Source organism: Pelodiscus sinensis, chromosome 13, assembly GCF_052426305.1.
Source record: "Pelodiscus sinensis isolate ZL-2025 chromosome 13, ASM5242630v1, whole genome shotgun sequence".
Lineage (NCBI taxonomy): Eukaryota > Metazoa > Chordata > Testudines > Trionychidae > Pelodiscus > Pelodiscus sinensis.
This window is the reverse complement of record NC_143064.1, coordinates 21,883,662-21,899,100: the sequence shown is the minus strand read 5'-3', so window position 1 is coordinate 21,899,100 and position 15,439 is coordinate 21,883,662. Positions and strand designations below refer to the sequence as shown.

Here is a 15,439-nt window from a genome sequence, read left to right as displayed (position 1 = left end):
ATGCTCTGACGGTTAGAGAGGTGAGTTCCTGTGCTCCTTCAGGAGAGCTTCAACTACTCAGCACTTTTGAAAATCAAGCCACTTTTTTAGGGGCAGGGAAATAGGATGTGGAGTTGCATGGCACAAGGGCCCTCCCACATCGATTCTTTTGCAAGACTCATTCCTACCCCAACACTGAAATCCATAACTATAAGCTTCCATGTTTGAACTTTTTTTTTTTAATGAAAGCTTAAATTCTGCAGACTGGGTGCTCTCATTCAGGACTAAAAGGGCTTTTGTGTACAGTAGCTAAATCCTGCATCAAATAGCCACTTTACCCTAAATCAGATCATCCAGATGGGGGTTTAATGTGCCCTAATATCATACCTGTCTTTGATTCACCTTAACTCTCCTAAGTGTCCCTGGGTAGACAAGTCTTTAGTCCAGTCAGTTCTATTTCTAACTCCTCGTTGGGCTCTTAGATACCTTTGCTCTCAAGCACACCAGTAATTTCCCTTTTGTTCTGTCAGGAGCTCTGTGATGACCCATGCCTGTTTGTAAATGGAATCAGCGCCCATGACTTGCATCAAGGGAAGCTGGGGAACTGTTGGTTTGTGGCAGCTTGCTCCTGCTTGGCTCTTTGGGAGAATCTCTGGCAAAAGGTATGTGACCCAATGTGCTTGACATAAAACCTATCCCCAAAGGTGATCTGAGTGCCCTGAACCCAGGTGTCCTGCAGAGGGGGCGAGGCAGCTGTCAGTGCAAATCTGGTCTTATTTTCCTTCCTCTCAGTGATAATTTAACCTCCTCTCTCTTCCCTTCAGAAGAATATGCAGTGTGAAGAAGTGGACATTTGAAGTCCGCATTTTCATTACTAGCTCATTTTATATGCCCGTCCCACTCCCCAGTTGCTGCTGCCACAGCTTGTTATTATGGGTCTTTCCTAGAGGACAAGAAACTCTCTGCTGAGCTGAGTCCCCCCAGATCCTCACTGGCATAAGACAGAGGATGTAGTAGAACCAGGGGTCTCCTGCCCTGTATTGCTTCTGCCAGTTACTGAAAATATCACTCCTGGGCTCTGTAGCTTCTTTCAGGACAGGTTTTCATTCTCCATGCGGATTGCACAAAATGGGACATTAGACACTTTGGCTCCAAATTCACTATTGGTACAGGTGGGTACAATTCCACTGATTTCAGCTCAAGCTCTTGAGAGGCAGACAGGGCTGCCAGAGCAGTGCTCTATGTGGTACCTGCTCATGGACCACCTCCTGATGAGCCCTCATTCATTGTGCTTGGTCTGCTGTGCTTCTCTTCATTTCTCAGGTAATTCCATGCTTTAAGGAACAAGAATGGGATTCCAAGAGGCCCCAGAAATATGCTGGGATTTTTCACTTCCAGTTCTGGTATTTTGGAGAGTGGACGGATGTTGTCATAGATGATAGACTGCCAACAATTAATGGGGAGCTGATCTACTGCCATTCCAACGTGAAGAATGAATTCTGGAGCGCACTCCTGGAGAAGGCTTATGCAAAGTATGAATTAGCTCAATGTCCTTTCAGTGATTTCAGCTACACATAAAAATCCACCCTATCCTTTCAGATGTTACAGATTTCTTCTCTCCTCTCTATCATATTTCCCCATGTTCTTTCCAAAATTGTTCCTCTTCTTGGGGAATATGTAGGTGAGGCTTCCTGGACTCTTCGTTAATCCACTAACAGCAGCAGAACTGGTCAAAACAGTGTGGTCATTATTGTGAAACATTTCAAATAAAAAAATCCCAATTCTGGACAAAAAGCCAACATTTTAACTTTTTTTTTTCAAAACAAGATTCTGAAATAAAATTCATATCTGCTCTGTGAAAACATTTCATTTTAATTAATTCAAAGTGTTTCATTTTGATCTTATTTTTACTTTGTTTTTTACATTTCAAAATTAAACGTTGCTTTGAAACAAAGAATCAAAATTTTTTGTTCTGAAAATATCAAAATGGGATGTGGCAACACTTAAAACATTTCCATGTTTTTTCTTGAAATTAATATAGTCTGGGGGAGGGGTGTGTCAAAACAGCTTTTCTTACAGAAAACCATTGTGACAAAACAAATCTAACCAGCTCTAGCCAAGAGGTGTTTCTAAGGCAGTGATCCCCTCCTCCTGGTTCTTCCAGAATGTCTGTCTGTTTCCTCGGCATTACATCTAATTCTAGCAGTTAAGAGCACAGGAATCTTAGGGATGCTCTCAAGTCTGTTGCATAGCAGTATAACTAAACTTTCTTACCACCTCTGTGCTGTTTGGACATATTTGTGATCCTTTTTCTGGGCAGTCTTAAATATTACAGATACAATCCAATCTGGCATGGTTTTAACAGCTATAAGGTATCTCAAATCATTGTGTCTTTCCTCTAGGCTAGCTGGATCTTATGAAGCCCTGGATGGAGGCACTGCTGCAGATGCAATCATCGATTTCACGGGAGCAGTGGCAGAATCCATTGACTTAGTAAAAGGCAAATACAGTGAGAATATTTCTGAGCAAATGAAGCTGTTTGAAGAACTGCAGAAAGTACATAAAAGAGGGGGGTTAATCAGCTGTTCCATCACGGTATGTGTGCAGGCTTTTTGATATACAATGATTTATTCTGATGAGTTTTCTTGCCTGGAAAATATTAGCATACATATATATATTCAGCATAGCCTTAATTTGTATTTTGAGAGGACTTTGCAGAAAGCTAATGACTTGGCAGTGCTGTCAGCCAAGAACAATTCCCTAAGCCACCAGCTATAATTCAGGAAACCACAGTCACGTGCCCCGCCGTTGACCATACCATGGATCTGAAATTTTCTCTTCTGAATGGAGAGAGGTACCCAATTTGTAACGTGAGCAGAGATGAATGAATGTAGAGTATCCTTAGTTCTAACCGAGTAGGTTGGCGTCCTGTCCCCTTAAGACTTTTAACTTCTTGCTGAAATGTGTGTACAAAACCACTTTTCCAGACATTAAGCTTCCAAGCACCAGATTCCTGGTGGTGATAAGGCCATCTTTGTGTTAATGTAGCACCAGAGCTGAGTGGAAGTGGGGAGCTCATTCAGCCATTCAAAGCAGGAACGTTGGCTTCATGCTTCTCACTAAAGCTTCTGGTCAAATAAAAGTAGTTGCAGGCTACAACTGTCCTATAGATACGTACATAACTCCCAAAGTGAGTTAGATGCTGTGCAGGTCAGCAAAGAGACACCTCTGTGCTCTAAACAACAAACACCCTAAAGGTAAGGTTGTGAAAATTGCTGGTCATTGGCCTACCTCTGCTCCCCCAGAGACTATGGTAAAACTCCCATTGATTTCCACGGAAGCAGGGTTAGGTCAATGCAGAAAGCCATTGAAAAAAGCCCACTTTAAACGAAGCTCGCATCACAAGTGAAAGGAAAACAAACTGGTCATCAAATATTAGGCTTTTCTGTGAATTTGTTTTAAAATTATTTAGAAGCTATATTTACTTATTATCTGGACTGGAGCCAGTCCAGGGGGAAAGGAAAGGAGCTGTAAGAGCAAGGACAGCACTGAGGTTCTCTGAAGCTCCTGGCTGCACTGCCTTCTTCTTTCAGTTCTGGCGACCTGTAAATGTCTAGGCTAAGCTCCATGGACTTAGTCAAGTCACTTAACCTCCTTGCTTCATTTCCCTCTGTGTAAAATGAAAATTATGCCACATGCCTTCCCTGTAGAAGTATTGTGATGATTAACTGTTTAGTATGAAGGTACCCTACTACCTGCTTCATTTGGAAATTGTTTCTGGGAAATATAAGTATATAAACATTGGCACATGTGGGCAGATCTCAGAATAGTCACCTCTGTTCCACTTTCTGCAGCAGAAAGTTGGCAATAACCGAAAGATACTCCATGATGTCAAAGCAAGTCATCAAAAAATATGGAGGTTCTCCCAAAGTATTGTCTCTCTAACTAAGACTAGGCCTCCACTGCTTCAGTGGACTGCCTCCTTTAATCAAAAGGGGAGAGCATAGGGCAGAGCAGTTGTAGTCTAATCAGGGAGCCCAGGCAGAGATTGGGAACATGATGACCCCAAACTACAACTCCCATGATGCACTGCAACTGCATATCATATTCCAAATATTTTGTGGATTTGATTTTTTTTTTTTGACAAACTCAAAATAAAAAAAATCTGATGAGCTCTATCACTAGTTTCCCTCAGATTCTTAGGCTGGCATCCTGCTTCATAATGTGACTGCAATGAACAGAAAGGTGGGGAGGGGGCATTAAAATTATCACTAACATGCTAAGGCTGTTTGTTTAATAACAACAGCTTTGGGGAAAGGGTAAAAGTTTAGACGGTTGGAATAAAATTAAGCACTTGCCAGTGCTTTCCATTCTCCCCAGAGTTGTATTTCTGCCCTTTGAATTAGTCAAATAAAATACAAATGCTCCTCAATATTGCTATGCTGGCCCTAGGTTTATTGATTTATCATGCTGTATAAAACTCACTAGCATTTTACCTCTTGGCTATTGTAAGTGTGTTATACACATCACAGTGCTTGGTTAATGCAGAATATTTAACACTTAAGTGACATACATCCCAATTTAGAAATGAACCAACATGTCCCTTTGCTTACACAACATCCCAGGGCTTGTACATTTGGCAGTTCAAACAGAAGCTGCTTTACATTTCTTATTTAAAATGGGGGGGTGTCCTTAAACTAAAGTGAAAAACCAGGTGCCACCCTGCTGGAAAGAAGAGTGCAGTCGCTAATAGAGATTCTTCTGGCTCTGCAGTCTAACAAGCAGGAGTAGTTCTAGACTCCTTTGCTGTCATGGAAACTTGTGCTCTTATTTGTGACCAGTACTAATGAAATAAAGTGATAGACAGGGGGAAAACGGGGGGGGGGGGGCTGGGAAATGTCAGCGGCTCTCAGTACAATATATGAACTGATTCTTTGTGAGCTGTTGTTGCTGAAATACACTGATCTTGGCAGTTAGTCCTGCAATTTCAAGCTCATTATTCAGACCTGTAGTGATAGTTAGAGGTGCTGAGAAGTTGCTCTTTTTGCTGCCTTTTTTATTAAAGTATATGCCGAGGTACGGAACTCTGTCATGCTAATAAAATAGCTGCACTAGGGAAGAGAGCCTTTCTGCTCAAATCTTCCAGCTGATTTGAAATGGGTAAGAATGCCTGGCACAGTCACACATTGCTACCAGAGCTGTCATACATCCCTCTTCTCCCACCCACACAAAGGCTGCTGTAGTCATTGAGTTTTGGTCCTGGTTACACTGTTCAGTGCAGAGAACTGAGCAATGCACTGAGCCAGACCCTAACAACTCATTCCGACTGCTCCAATGGGAGTGTTGGCTGCGTAGAAAATACACGAGGCCCTCAGGATGTGGCCCAACATGAAAGAAAAAGAAAATAAAGGCCCAATCCAAAACCCATTTACTAAATGGGGGTCTTTTTTCCATGGGCTTCAGTGGACTGCCTCAAACGGATAGAAATCCAAGAGCATTAGAAACTGTCAGCCGAAATGGTCACGGCAGTGTGTGCGTGTGTGTTAACACCCAAGTCTTCAACTGCTGAGACGCAAAGTCTCGTTGCAGTGGGCAGCCTAGGAGGCTGGAGGGTGCCCCGAAAAATAGTTTAACGTCTGTGACTTTACTGCTAGGACCGGGGTCCCGTCGCAGAGGGCAGCCAACAGGCTCTCAGATGCCCCGAGTTTATAGGAAGAGCTTATTACACCTCAGATTTTAGCTGCTAGGATACAGAAATCCCTTCGCAGCGGGCAGCCTGGGGAGGCTGAGAGGTGCCCCAATGGATCTGTCCCCTGGAAGCGACACGATCCAAAACGCCCAAGCTCTTCCTATACCTGTCCCTTTTGACCGGCTGAAGTTCTTTTGTTTGTGTTCGGTTCAGGTACAGCAGCACGGGTTCAAGTCAGAAGCTTGACACGCACTGGCTTATTTATAGGAGAAAGAAAGAGAAAAGAAATAAAGAAACTTGGTTCAGTATATATATATTTATAAGTGAATGAGGGCACCCCACTTATTCCCAAAGTTTATAGCTAAATCACCTTACCAAAGGCAGTTTACAATAGAAATGAAGCAGCTTGACTTAAGAAAACTATAATAAAGTAACTAAACTTACAACAGAGTGACAATTAAAGTGTACACATAAAGAAAACACATTGCAGGTACAATTGTCACCCCTGCGTTCCAGACTTGGCGTGGCCAGCGTCTTTCTCTCAATCCCTCGGGAAGAAGTAGGGCGAGGTTGGGCATCTCACGGACCTCGGGAGACAATCAATACCTGCCAGCAGGTGTAGGTGATTGGAGCTCAAAGGGGGTGGGCTACTAAACCCCTCTTTATACCCCTTGGGTCACGTAGGCTTCTTCCTGGTCTCAAGTGGCCAATTAGGAAAAATGGCTTTGAATGCCAAGTTTCCCACGAAGGGTGCAAAGCATAATTCACACCTGGGAAAATGCAGACAATGGGCACCTCTGGTATGTGATGGGCGAAGATTCCTCTCCTGAGACAGTGCAGGCGTGTCAATTACTGATACTAGCCATCACTGGACAGGAGGCCTCCCAGTCGTCAGCTAGCCCATTTACTGTCTGGTTTCTGTTTATGGTAGAGTCAGGGACAGGCACCACACCTGCGTTCCCAGGGCATCAAAGGCTGACTGCCTTTCTCTTGCTCTCTGGGGGGGGGAGGGAGAAACAAGATGGGGTTCGTGTCTGGCTACAGAAACACGTGCCCAACATTCTTAGATTAGTAATTAATCAGGTCATTCAGTACACTGGGGTACCCCACTACCTACCTGTCACCTTTGGGGACCTGGGTTCAAATCTGATTTAAGATCCCCAGAGGAAACTAACTGATAACATTGATGTATACAAGTGAGGCATAGACTGTGTCACAGCAGCAGGGGTGGCCCGTCCATATAGGCGAACTAGGCGGTCGCCTAGGGCACCAAGTTAAATGGGGTGCCAAATGGTGGTGCAATATCATTGAGGGGTTTGGAGGTGGGGGCGCCAATTGCATGGTTCACCTAGGGTGCCAGTTGCTGGCAGCTAGTCTAGGGCTGCCTCTGCACAGCAGCAGTCAACACCCAGGGACTAGTGTAATCATTAGAGCTGGGATCAATGGGTGACAGCCAGGGTCAGAGCCAGGCCAGGTTCAAAGATCAGATGTAGTTACCAGGCAGGAATCAGGGCCAGAGATCGATAGACAAGCTGAAGTCTGGTATCACAGCAAGCCACAAAGCCTGCATGTTTGCCCAGACAGCTTGCCAGGTCACTTCCAGGGTTAAATAGTGAGCCTAGACCAATCAGAAGGTCTCTCTGATCCCTTCAGGGTGCTGCCGGTGCCTGATCCCCCTGTACTCCCAGGATTTCATTTTCCAGGGCCTCCCAGTAGTGATGTGGGACCATCAGCTGCCCTAGCCTCCCCAGACTAGGATTCTAGTCCCCTGCATCTTTAGGCTGCCTGCTACTGAACTGGAGGAATATTGGCTTTAACTCCTTATGCCAAATCCTCTGTTTCGACTGTGTTTCTACAACAGAACTCTCAGCTGTACATAAAACCCCCTAAACCACTTGACTGTTTGCAGAAGTGGCCTTATTGATTTTGAACATCTTATTAGCTCCTTGTAGGATGTTGTTTGTTGTTGTTGTTTTTTGTGTGATGCAGTCGTCATCCCCCAATGACACAGAGGTGGAGACAGAGATGGGTCTGATCATAGGCCATGCCTACTCGGTGACGGCAGTTCAGAAGGTGCACCTTGGAGAGAGGCTCCTGTTCTCTTTTAAGTCAGAAAAGCTCTTCATGATCAGAATGAGGAATCCCTGGGGAAAGAAGGAGTGGAACGGTGCATGGAGTGACCAGTACGTACTGGGTTCTTCCAAGTCGTGATAACTCAGCTGCCATTAGTGCCTGCTGGAAGCTAGATGTGTGTTTAAATGCTAAGAAACACAATGTTGTTCGCAGTGTTTATCCCAGGATACAAGAGACAAGGTAAGTAGCTTTTCTGCATCCTTCCCCAGATCTGAAGAAGTGTTCTGTGGAGGTTGGGAGCTTATACCTTCCACCAACAGAAGCTGGTTCAATAAAAGTCATTAACTCACCCAGGTGTGTCTCTCCATGTAATGCAATATCATTCCACAAGGCAAGCCTCACTTCTGACATCTCTTCCCAAGGGTAGCAGCCTATGAACAAATGGGATACCACATCCTGCCACCAGGCGGGAGATGTGGCTTACTTTACATTCTGTTCTGCATCGTGCCTCATACAACATTCTTTTGGCAAGTGTCATAGTCTGTGGTTAAAACTTAAGGAGAGTGAGTCAAGGTCAGGAGGTCTGTTCTCAGCTGTGTCACAGATCCCCTCCAAGACCTTGGCAACCCACCAGATCTCTCTGTGGTTCCCTTTCCCAAATGAAAAATGCTGCCTTTAAGGCCAGCTTGGGGCCCTGATGAAATGGGCAAGTCGAAGTGTACATTTTATAATTGCTTCAATCGTGTTGTCATGGAGCATCACATGGGTTCTGTAGAGATGCTTCCAGCTGGTTAAGAAGCAGAGTGACTGGTTCTTCTGGGTTTGTTCCATGACTTGAGGCATTAAATATTAAGGGTATGTCTACACTTACACCCTAGTTCGAACTAGGGATGCAAATGTAGGTGACCAAAATTGCTAATGAAGCGGGGATTTAAATATCTCACGCTTGATTAACATGATCTCGCCGGCGCGTTACTCTGCTCAACAGCTGTTTTGAAATTGAAAGTGCGCGCCGGGACACATTTGTTCAAACCAAACCCCTTGGTTCAAACTAACGTTACTCCTCAAGGGGTTTGGTTTGAACTAATGCATCCTGGCGCGCACTTTCACTTTCAAAACAGCTGTTGAGCAGAGTAACGTGCCGGCGAGATCATGCTAATCAAGCGCGAGGTATTTAAATCCCCGCTTCATTAGCAATTTCGGTCGCCTACATTTGCATCCCTAGTTCGAACTAGGGTGCAAGTGTAGACGTACCCTTAACATACCTTAACTTGCGGGGTAGACCGAGTTGTATCAGTGGGAGAGAGTCTCCTGCCAATGTAGCTATTGCCCCCTGCAGAGGTGGAGTTATTTAGCCAACTGGAGAGCTCTGTACTGTTGGCTTACAGAATCTTCACCAGTGGCACAGGTGCTGTGCTGCTGATGTAAATTTATAGGCTTGCCTTGCCTGGAGGGCTTGTTCATGTGAACAGTTAGGCTGTGGCAAGATGGGGTGTGAATCTACCCCAGCCAGCCTGCTACAGTCTAGCTGTTTGTTTGCACCCTGCTGATGCACATTAACAGTTTGCCAATCCTGCTTTGATCCATCCCAGATTCAAAGGAAAGTGGCTGTTAACAATTAAAAAAAAAACCTTAAAGAACAACAAATAGACTAGTAGCACCTTAAAGACTAACAAAACATGTAGCTCGGGGTCTCCAGTCTTTTTAAGCACATGATCACTTTTTGAATTTAAGTGCAATCCAGGATCTACCTCAAACCCAAATACCTCTGCCCCTCCTCCTTCGTGCCCTTTCTCCGAGGCCCTGCCCCTGCTCATTCCAGCCTCCCATTCTCCCTCCCTTTCACCAGGCAGGGGCAGAGGGTTGGGGCACAGGTTCTGGTCTTGGGCTAAGGGATTTGAAGTATGAGGGGGCTCTGAGCTGAGCCTGGGGCAGGCAGTTGAGGTGCAGGAGGAGGCTCAGGGTGCAGGCTCTGTAAGGGAGTTTGGGTCTGGGGGGGGCTCAGGGCTAGGGAAGGGGCTTGGGTTGTGGGGGTACATGACTGGGGAAGAGGTTCGGCGCTGGCTCCAGATGGACACGACAGGTGGCTCCTGGGTGGTGGTGCACTAGGGCTAAGTCAGGCTCACCACTCCCCTGGCCCTGCACCACTCTCAAAAGCAGCCAGCAAGCTCCTTCCATCCCAGGCCTTGTTGTCCCCCTCTCCCCATTCTGTGGAGATAGAATACAGGGTGGAAGAAGGGGCACCCTGACGTCAGCACCCCTCCTCTCCCTTCCCTGCTCTGAACCACAAGCTGGAGGCTCCCAGGCTGCAGGGGGAAGCTCCCAAAGAAAGGGCAAGTGGTGTGCAGCAGTGGGGGGAGGGGCAGCTAACTGTACTGGCACTTCATAGCCTCTTAGTCAAACCAGTCAGGATCACCTGTGAGAGACTCCAAGATCTACCAGTAGATCCCGATCTACTGGCTGGTGACCACTGTTGTAAATGGTATCATGAGCTTTGGTGGGCGCAACCCACTTCTTCAGATGACTAGAGAATTAGAAGTCCAGATCCAAGAATAAATAAGGGAAGGGGGAGGAGAGAAATAAGGAGGGAGAAAGAAGGGGAAAAAGAGAGAGAGAGTGAGCTGATGGTTCAAATAGTTACTGATAAGAGGCCGATAAGAACAATTAGCACCTCCATTGGTTGGTTAAGGTCTGAGGATGTGGAAGGTAGTGCGCGAGCCAGCCGATGTCCTTGTTCATACCATTTGCATAAGAATTAAACTTGTAAATGAAGTCAAGTTCCAATCCGTCTCTGTGTATTTGGCTTGTGGAATTGGCCTGAAACAAAGCAGTGACTTGGAGATCCATTAATGAGTGACCAGGCAGATTGAAGTGTTCTCCAACAGGTTTTTGTGTGTTGCCATTTCGGATATCTGATTTTTGTCCCTTAATTCTTTCCCGTAGAGACTGTCCAGTTTGGCCAATATACATGGCAGTGGGGGCATTGCTGGCATTTAATGGCATAGATCACATTAGTGGATGTGCAGTTAAATGAGCCTCTGATTTGGTGGCTGCTGCGTCCAGTGATGAAATTGCTAGTGTAGATGTGTGGGCAGAGTTAGTACCAGGGCTGATTGCAGGGGTGATTCCTGGATGATTATGATGGAGGTGTGGAAAGAATTTGTTTGAAGTTAGGGGGTTGTGTCTGTAGGTGAGGATTGGCCTTTCCCCCAAGGCCTCTGAGAGTGAGGGATCATTTTCCAGGATAGGTTGTATATTGTGGATAATGCGTTGGAGGGGTTTAAGTTGTGGACTGTAGGTGATGACAAGTGGAATTCTGTTGTTTTCTCTTTTGGGCCTGTCTTGAAGTAGGTCATGTCTGGGTACTCTTTTGGCTGTCAATCTGTTTTTTCACTTCTTCAGGTGGGTATTTCAGTTTTAAGAATGCTTTATATAGATCCTGTAGGTGTTTGTCTCTGTCTGTGGGATCGGAGCAAATCCGGTTGTATCTTAGGGCTTGGCTTCATACAATAGATTGAGAAATGTGTCTGGAATGGAATCTAGCCTGCTGCAGTCTAGCTGTTTGTTTGCACTCTGCTGATGTACATTAACAGTTTGCCAATCCTGCTTTGATCTAGCCCAGGCTCAAAGAAGAGTGGCTGTTAACAGGTTAGAGCACTTTCATCTTTGAAACAGGACTAGATCAAAGTGCAATAGCAGACTGGAAATGCACATCAGCAGAGTGCACGGACTGCGGCAGACTAACATGGGAGTGGTTTGCACCTCACTTTGTCACAAACTAAATGTTCACATAGCTACCCCTTGGATCAGTGTTTCTGCAAGTGTACCACCGAAACACTTTCAGAAACACTTTAACTGGCCACCCCGGTTTGTTTATGTACTGGTGCCGTGGCCACAGAGCCTTCCGGCTCTCATTGGCTCCATTTCGTCCTTTGTAGCCAAGGGGAACCACGGGAAGTGGCGTGGGCTGGGCCACCACTTCCCACGGCTCCCCTTGTCTGCAAAGGATGAAACAGAGCCAATGGGAGCCACGAGGCTGCGTGGCCATGGTGCCAGTACATAACAAACAGGGGCAGCCAGTTAAAGTGTTTCTGCAAGTGATTCCACGGTACACTTTCAGAAACACTGCTTTAGATAATGCCTTCCTATTCAAGTGAAGAGCATGATAAACAGCTCAGGAAGAAATTCCCACTGTTTCCAAAGCAGCTCATGTACTTTTTGAGGGTCCTCGAGGAATAATGTCATTCTCACATGGAAATTTCACCTAAATCTGACCTTCCAAACCAATGACTCAGCTATACTGATGAAGAGGTTGTCAGAGGAAGTAAATCAAATGCTGCTTTAACTGTGTTTAGCATTCTGTCTTTAAGTATTTGTCAGTGATGTAATCTCTGAAGTAGCAAAACTTTTCCTTATATAATCCATCCTTTCAATGCTCAGACAGTATTTTAATGTGAAGGGACAATAAAATGACATTTTTTTTTCAAATGCGAAGATTTAATTTCATGTATTGAACCAATTTTTATTTCTAGATCTGAAGAGTGGAAGAAAGTGAGCGACTCTGAGCGCAAGAGCTTGGGACTTATTGTTCAAAATGATGGCGAGTTCTGGTGAGTAAAAAGGTTTTATTTGAGGAACCTCTACTGTATCTGGCCAAGTTCAACAATTATTTATTGATTCTGGAGTTGTATCTCTGAATGCATGAGAACATGTGACTGTTCTTCAGCTACTGACTTTAGATATTAGCTATTGTCGTTTCTTCAGATTCTGAGGGGGTAAGGGTTAAAAAATGTAGAGTATTTCTACACTAGCCCCCTAGTTCGATCTAGGGAGGCTAATGAGGGTAACCAAAATTGCAAATGAAATGCAGGATTTAAATATCCCGCACTTCATTAGCATGTTCCCGGCTGGTCGCCATTTTATAAATTGACTAGCCCGAAGTAACTGCCCGCGTCTACATGCGGTAGTGAAATGGGATTCCTAATTAAAGCCCAAACTCGAATTAGCTGTTATTCCTCCTGTAATGAGGTTTACCAGCTAATTCAATTTAAGGGCTTTAATTCAGAATCCCGTTTCACTGTCACGTGTAGACGCGGGCAGTTACTTCGGGCTAGTCAATTTCTAAAATGGCGACCGGCCAGGAACATGCTAATGAAGTGCGGAATATTTAAATCCTGCATTTCCTTTGCAATTTTGGTCACCCTCATTAGCCTCCCTAGATCAAACTGGGGGGAGGGGCTAGTGTAGATATAGCCATATGCAAAAGATGCAACGGAACAAAATATCTACGTGAATGAGTACTGTATTTCAGGTATTTCAAAGTCATGATACTGCAGTATTTAAGAAAATTCCCTTCTTCCTAAGTTTATGCGTGGCAAACTACTATATATCAGGCACTCTCCAAAATTGTATTTAAAACTGTATCTGCCTGGTACAGCATTTACCTAATGGATTTCCAATTCACCCATCACTGTAGTAGTCAGGTGCCTATAAATATGGACATAATTAACTCATTTTGATCCTAGTTATTGATTTCCAGTCTTGGGACACTGAATTCCAGAGAGAATTTTTGGATCACTGATGAGTTAGCTGTGAGGGTTTCCCACAGACAGAGCGTTAAGGTTCTCCTCTCCCAAGACTCATTGTGTCACTGTGTATTCTTAGCTTTGTCAGAATTGGAAACATAGTATTAAATGCCTTGGTTCTAGGTCACTTCTATGTCAGGCTAGACCCCGATCCATGATTACTAGACTAACCCTCCTGGATGTTAATCTTCAGACCCGTATGTAGCTGTGTGAGGTGACACAAACACATTAATGCGTCCTGGTTAAAACACTCATATAGATGAGACTTAAATGGCACATGCCACGTGCCTTAGCATACTTTAGAGACTGTATTAAACTCTATTTACATCCTGAGTCCACTTCAGGAGGGACCCGTATATTATAACCACGTGTGGAGACCAAGCAGCTATACAAAGGTATCTGCAATGGTTGCTTCTGTGTTGAACTTTTATAGCAAATTCACAGATGGCATTCACCAGACAAACTGAGCCAGTTCCAGCCCTGATATAACCATGTTCTTAGGATCAGATTCCATAACTAAACAAACTTAAGAAATGAATCAACCAATTGAACAGCTGCCTCTCTATATTATGCACTGACTTGATGGAGGCTTTAACTATATGTGTTTATTTGTAAAGGTTTCTAATGGATCAATTAACTTTCGGGTGAAGTTCAAAGTTGAGTGATGCCTCGACTTGAGCTCTAAGAAGGGACCCTATAGTTTTATACAGAGCTGAGGTGGGTTTTTTTTTACAAATCATGCCTTGCTTGTGTCCCTGGCTCAGGATGGCATTTGAAGACTGGTGCAAGAACTTCACCGACGTTGATGTCTGTCGTATTGTCAACACTTCGTACTTCAGCATCCACAAAACCTGGGAGAAGAAAATGGTGCGTGGGGCATGGACCAAGCATTCAGAACCACTGAAAAACCGCTCTGGAGGATGTTTTGATTACAGAGCCACCTTCTTACAGAATCCCCAGGTAGGAGTTGCTTTGCACTGAATCTTATTGCATTAAGAATCGTAGAATAATAGAACACTAGAACTGGAAGGTACCTCAAGAGGTCATCGAGTCCAGTCCCCTGCCCTCACAGGAGGATCAAGAACCATCTAGATCGGGGTCAGCAACCTACAGCACATGTGGCATCTGCGCAGACTAGAGCAGAATTACTAGTTGTGTCTTGCTCACAACACTCCTGTTAACGCATCCCCGAATTATGTTTACTTTTTTTTGCAACAGTGTCACACTGTTGACTCATATTTAGCTTGTGTTACATAAGAACATAAGAACGGCCGTACTGGGTCAGACCAAAGGTCCATCTAGCCCAGTATCCTGTCTGCCGACAGTGGCCAGCACCAGGTGCCCCAGAGAGGCTGGACCGAAGACAATGATCAAGCGATTTGTCTCCTGCCATCCTTCTCCAGCATCTGACAAACAGAGGCCAGGCACACCAATTCTATCCCTAGGCTAATAGCATTTTATGGACCTAACCTCCATGAAATTATCTAGCTTCTCTTTAAACTCTGTTATAGTCCTAGCCTTCACAGCCTCCTCTGGCAAGGAGTTCCACAGGTTGACTACACGCTGTGTGAAGATGAACTTTTTTTTATTATCATAGTGTTCCACTATGAACCCTCGATCCCTTTCTGCAGTACTCCTTCCACACTTTGCACCTTCTCTATCAGCTTCATGTAGTATGGACACTTTAATTGACTATTTATTCCCCCTTTTTACCCTTCTCCCCCCTCCTCCCCAATTTATTTAGAAAAAGGACTTTTAATAACTTCATTCATCTGAAGAAGTAGGCTGTGCCCACGAAAGCTCATGATACCATCTACATGTTTTGTCAGTCTTTAAGGTGCTGCAAGACTATTTGTTGTTTTTTAAGTTTTTCCAGTTTACAGACTAACTCTGCTACCCTTCTGAAGCTTCCCATTCTGTATAGGCTGTGTCTACACGGGGCCACTTATTCCGGAAAAGCAGCCGCTTTTCCGGAATAAGCTACAAGCTGTCTACACTGGCCTCTTGCTTTTCCGGAAAAGCAATGACGATCTACTGTAAAATTGTCAGTGTTTTTCCGGAAAAACTATGCTGCTCCCATTCGGGCAAAAGTCCTTTTCTGGAAAAACTGTTC

At 44.7% G+C, this 15,439-nt stretch overlaps 1 protein-coding gene across 8 annotated transcripts in view; it reads left to right on the top strand.

Annotated features, from left to right (window-relative positions):
• CAPN6 (calpain 6) overlaps window positions 1–15,439 on the top strand; it is a 113,226-nt gene that overhangs the window by 71,677 nt on the left and 26,110 nt on the right. For all 8 annotated transcript variants that reach the window (XM_075940914.2, XM_075940911.2, XM_075940910.2 and 5 more), the window contains 6 exons: window positions 510–641; window positions 1,303–1,511; window positions 2,382–2,574; window positions 7,658–7,851; window positions 12,274–12,351; window positions 14,091–14,286. In XM_075940914.2, the coding sequence (XP_075797029.2) occupies window positions 510–641; window positions 1,303–1,511; window positions 2,382–2,574; window positions 7,658–7,851; window positions 12,274–12,351; window positions 14,091–14,286 (1,002 nt within the window). The remainder of the gene's footprint in view (window positions 1–509; window positions 642–1,302; window positions 1,512–2,381; window positions 2,575–7,657; window positions 7,852–12,273; window positions 12,352–14,090; window positions 14,287–15,439) is intronic.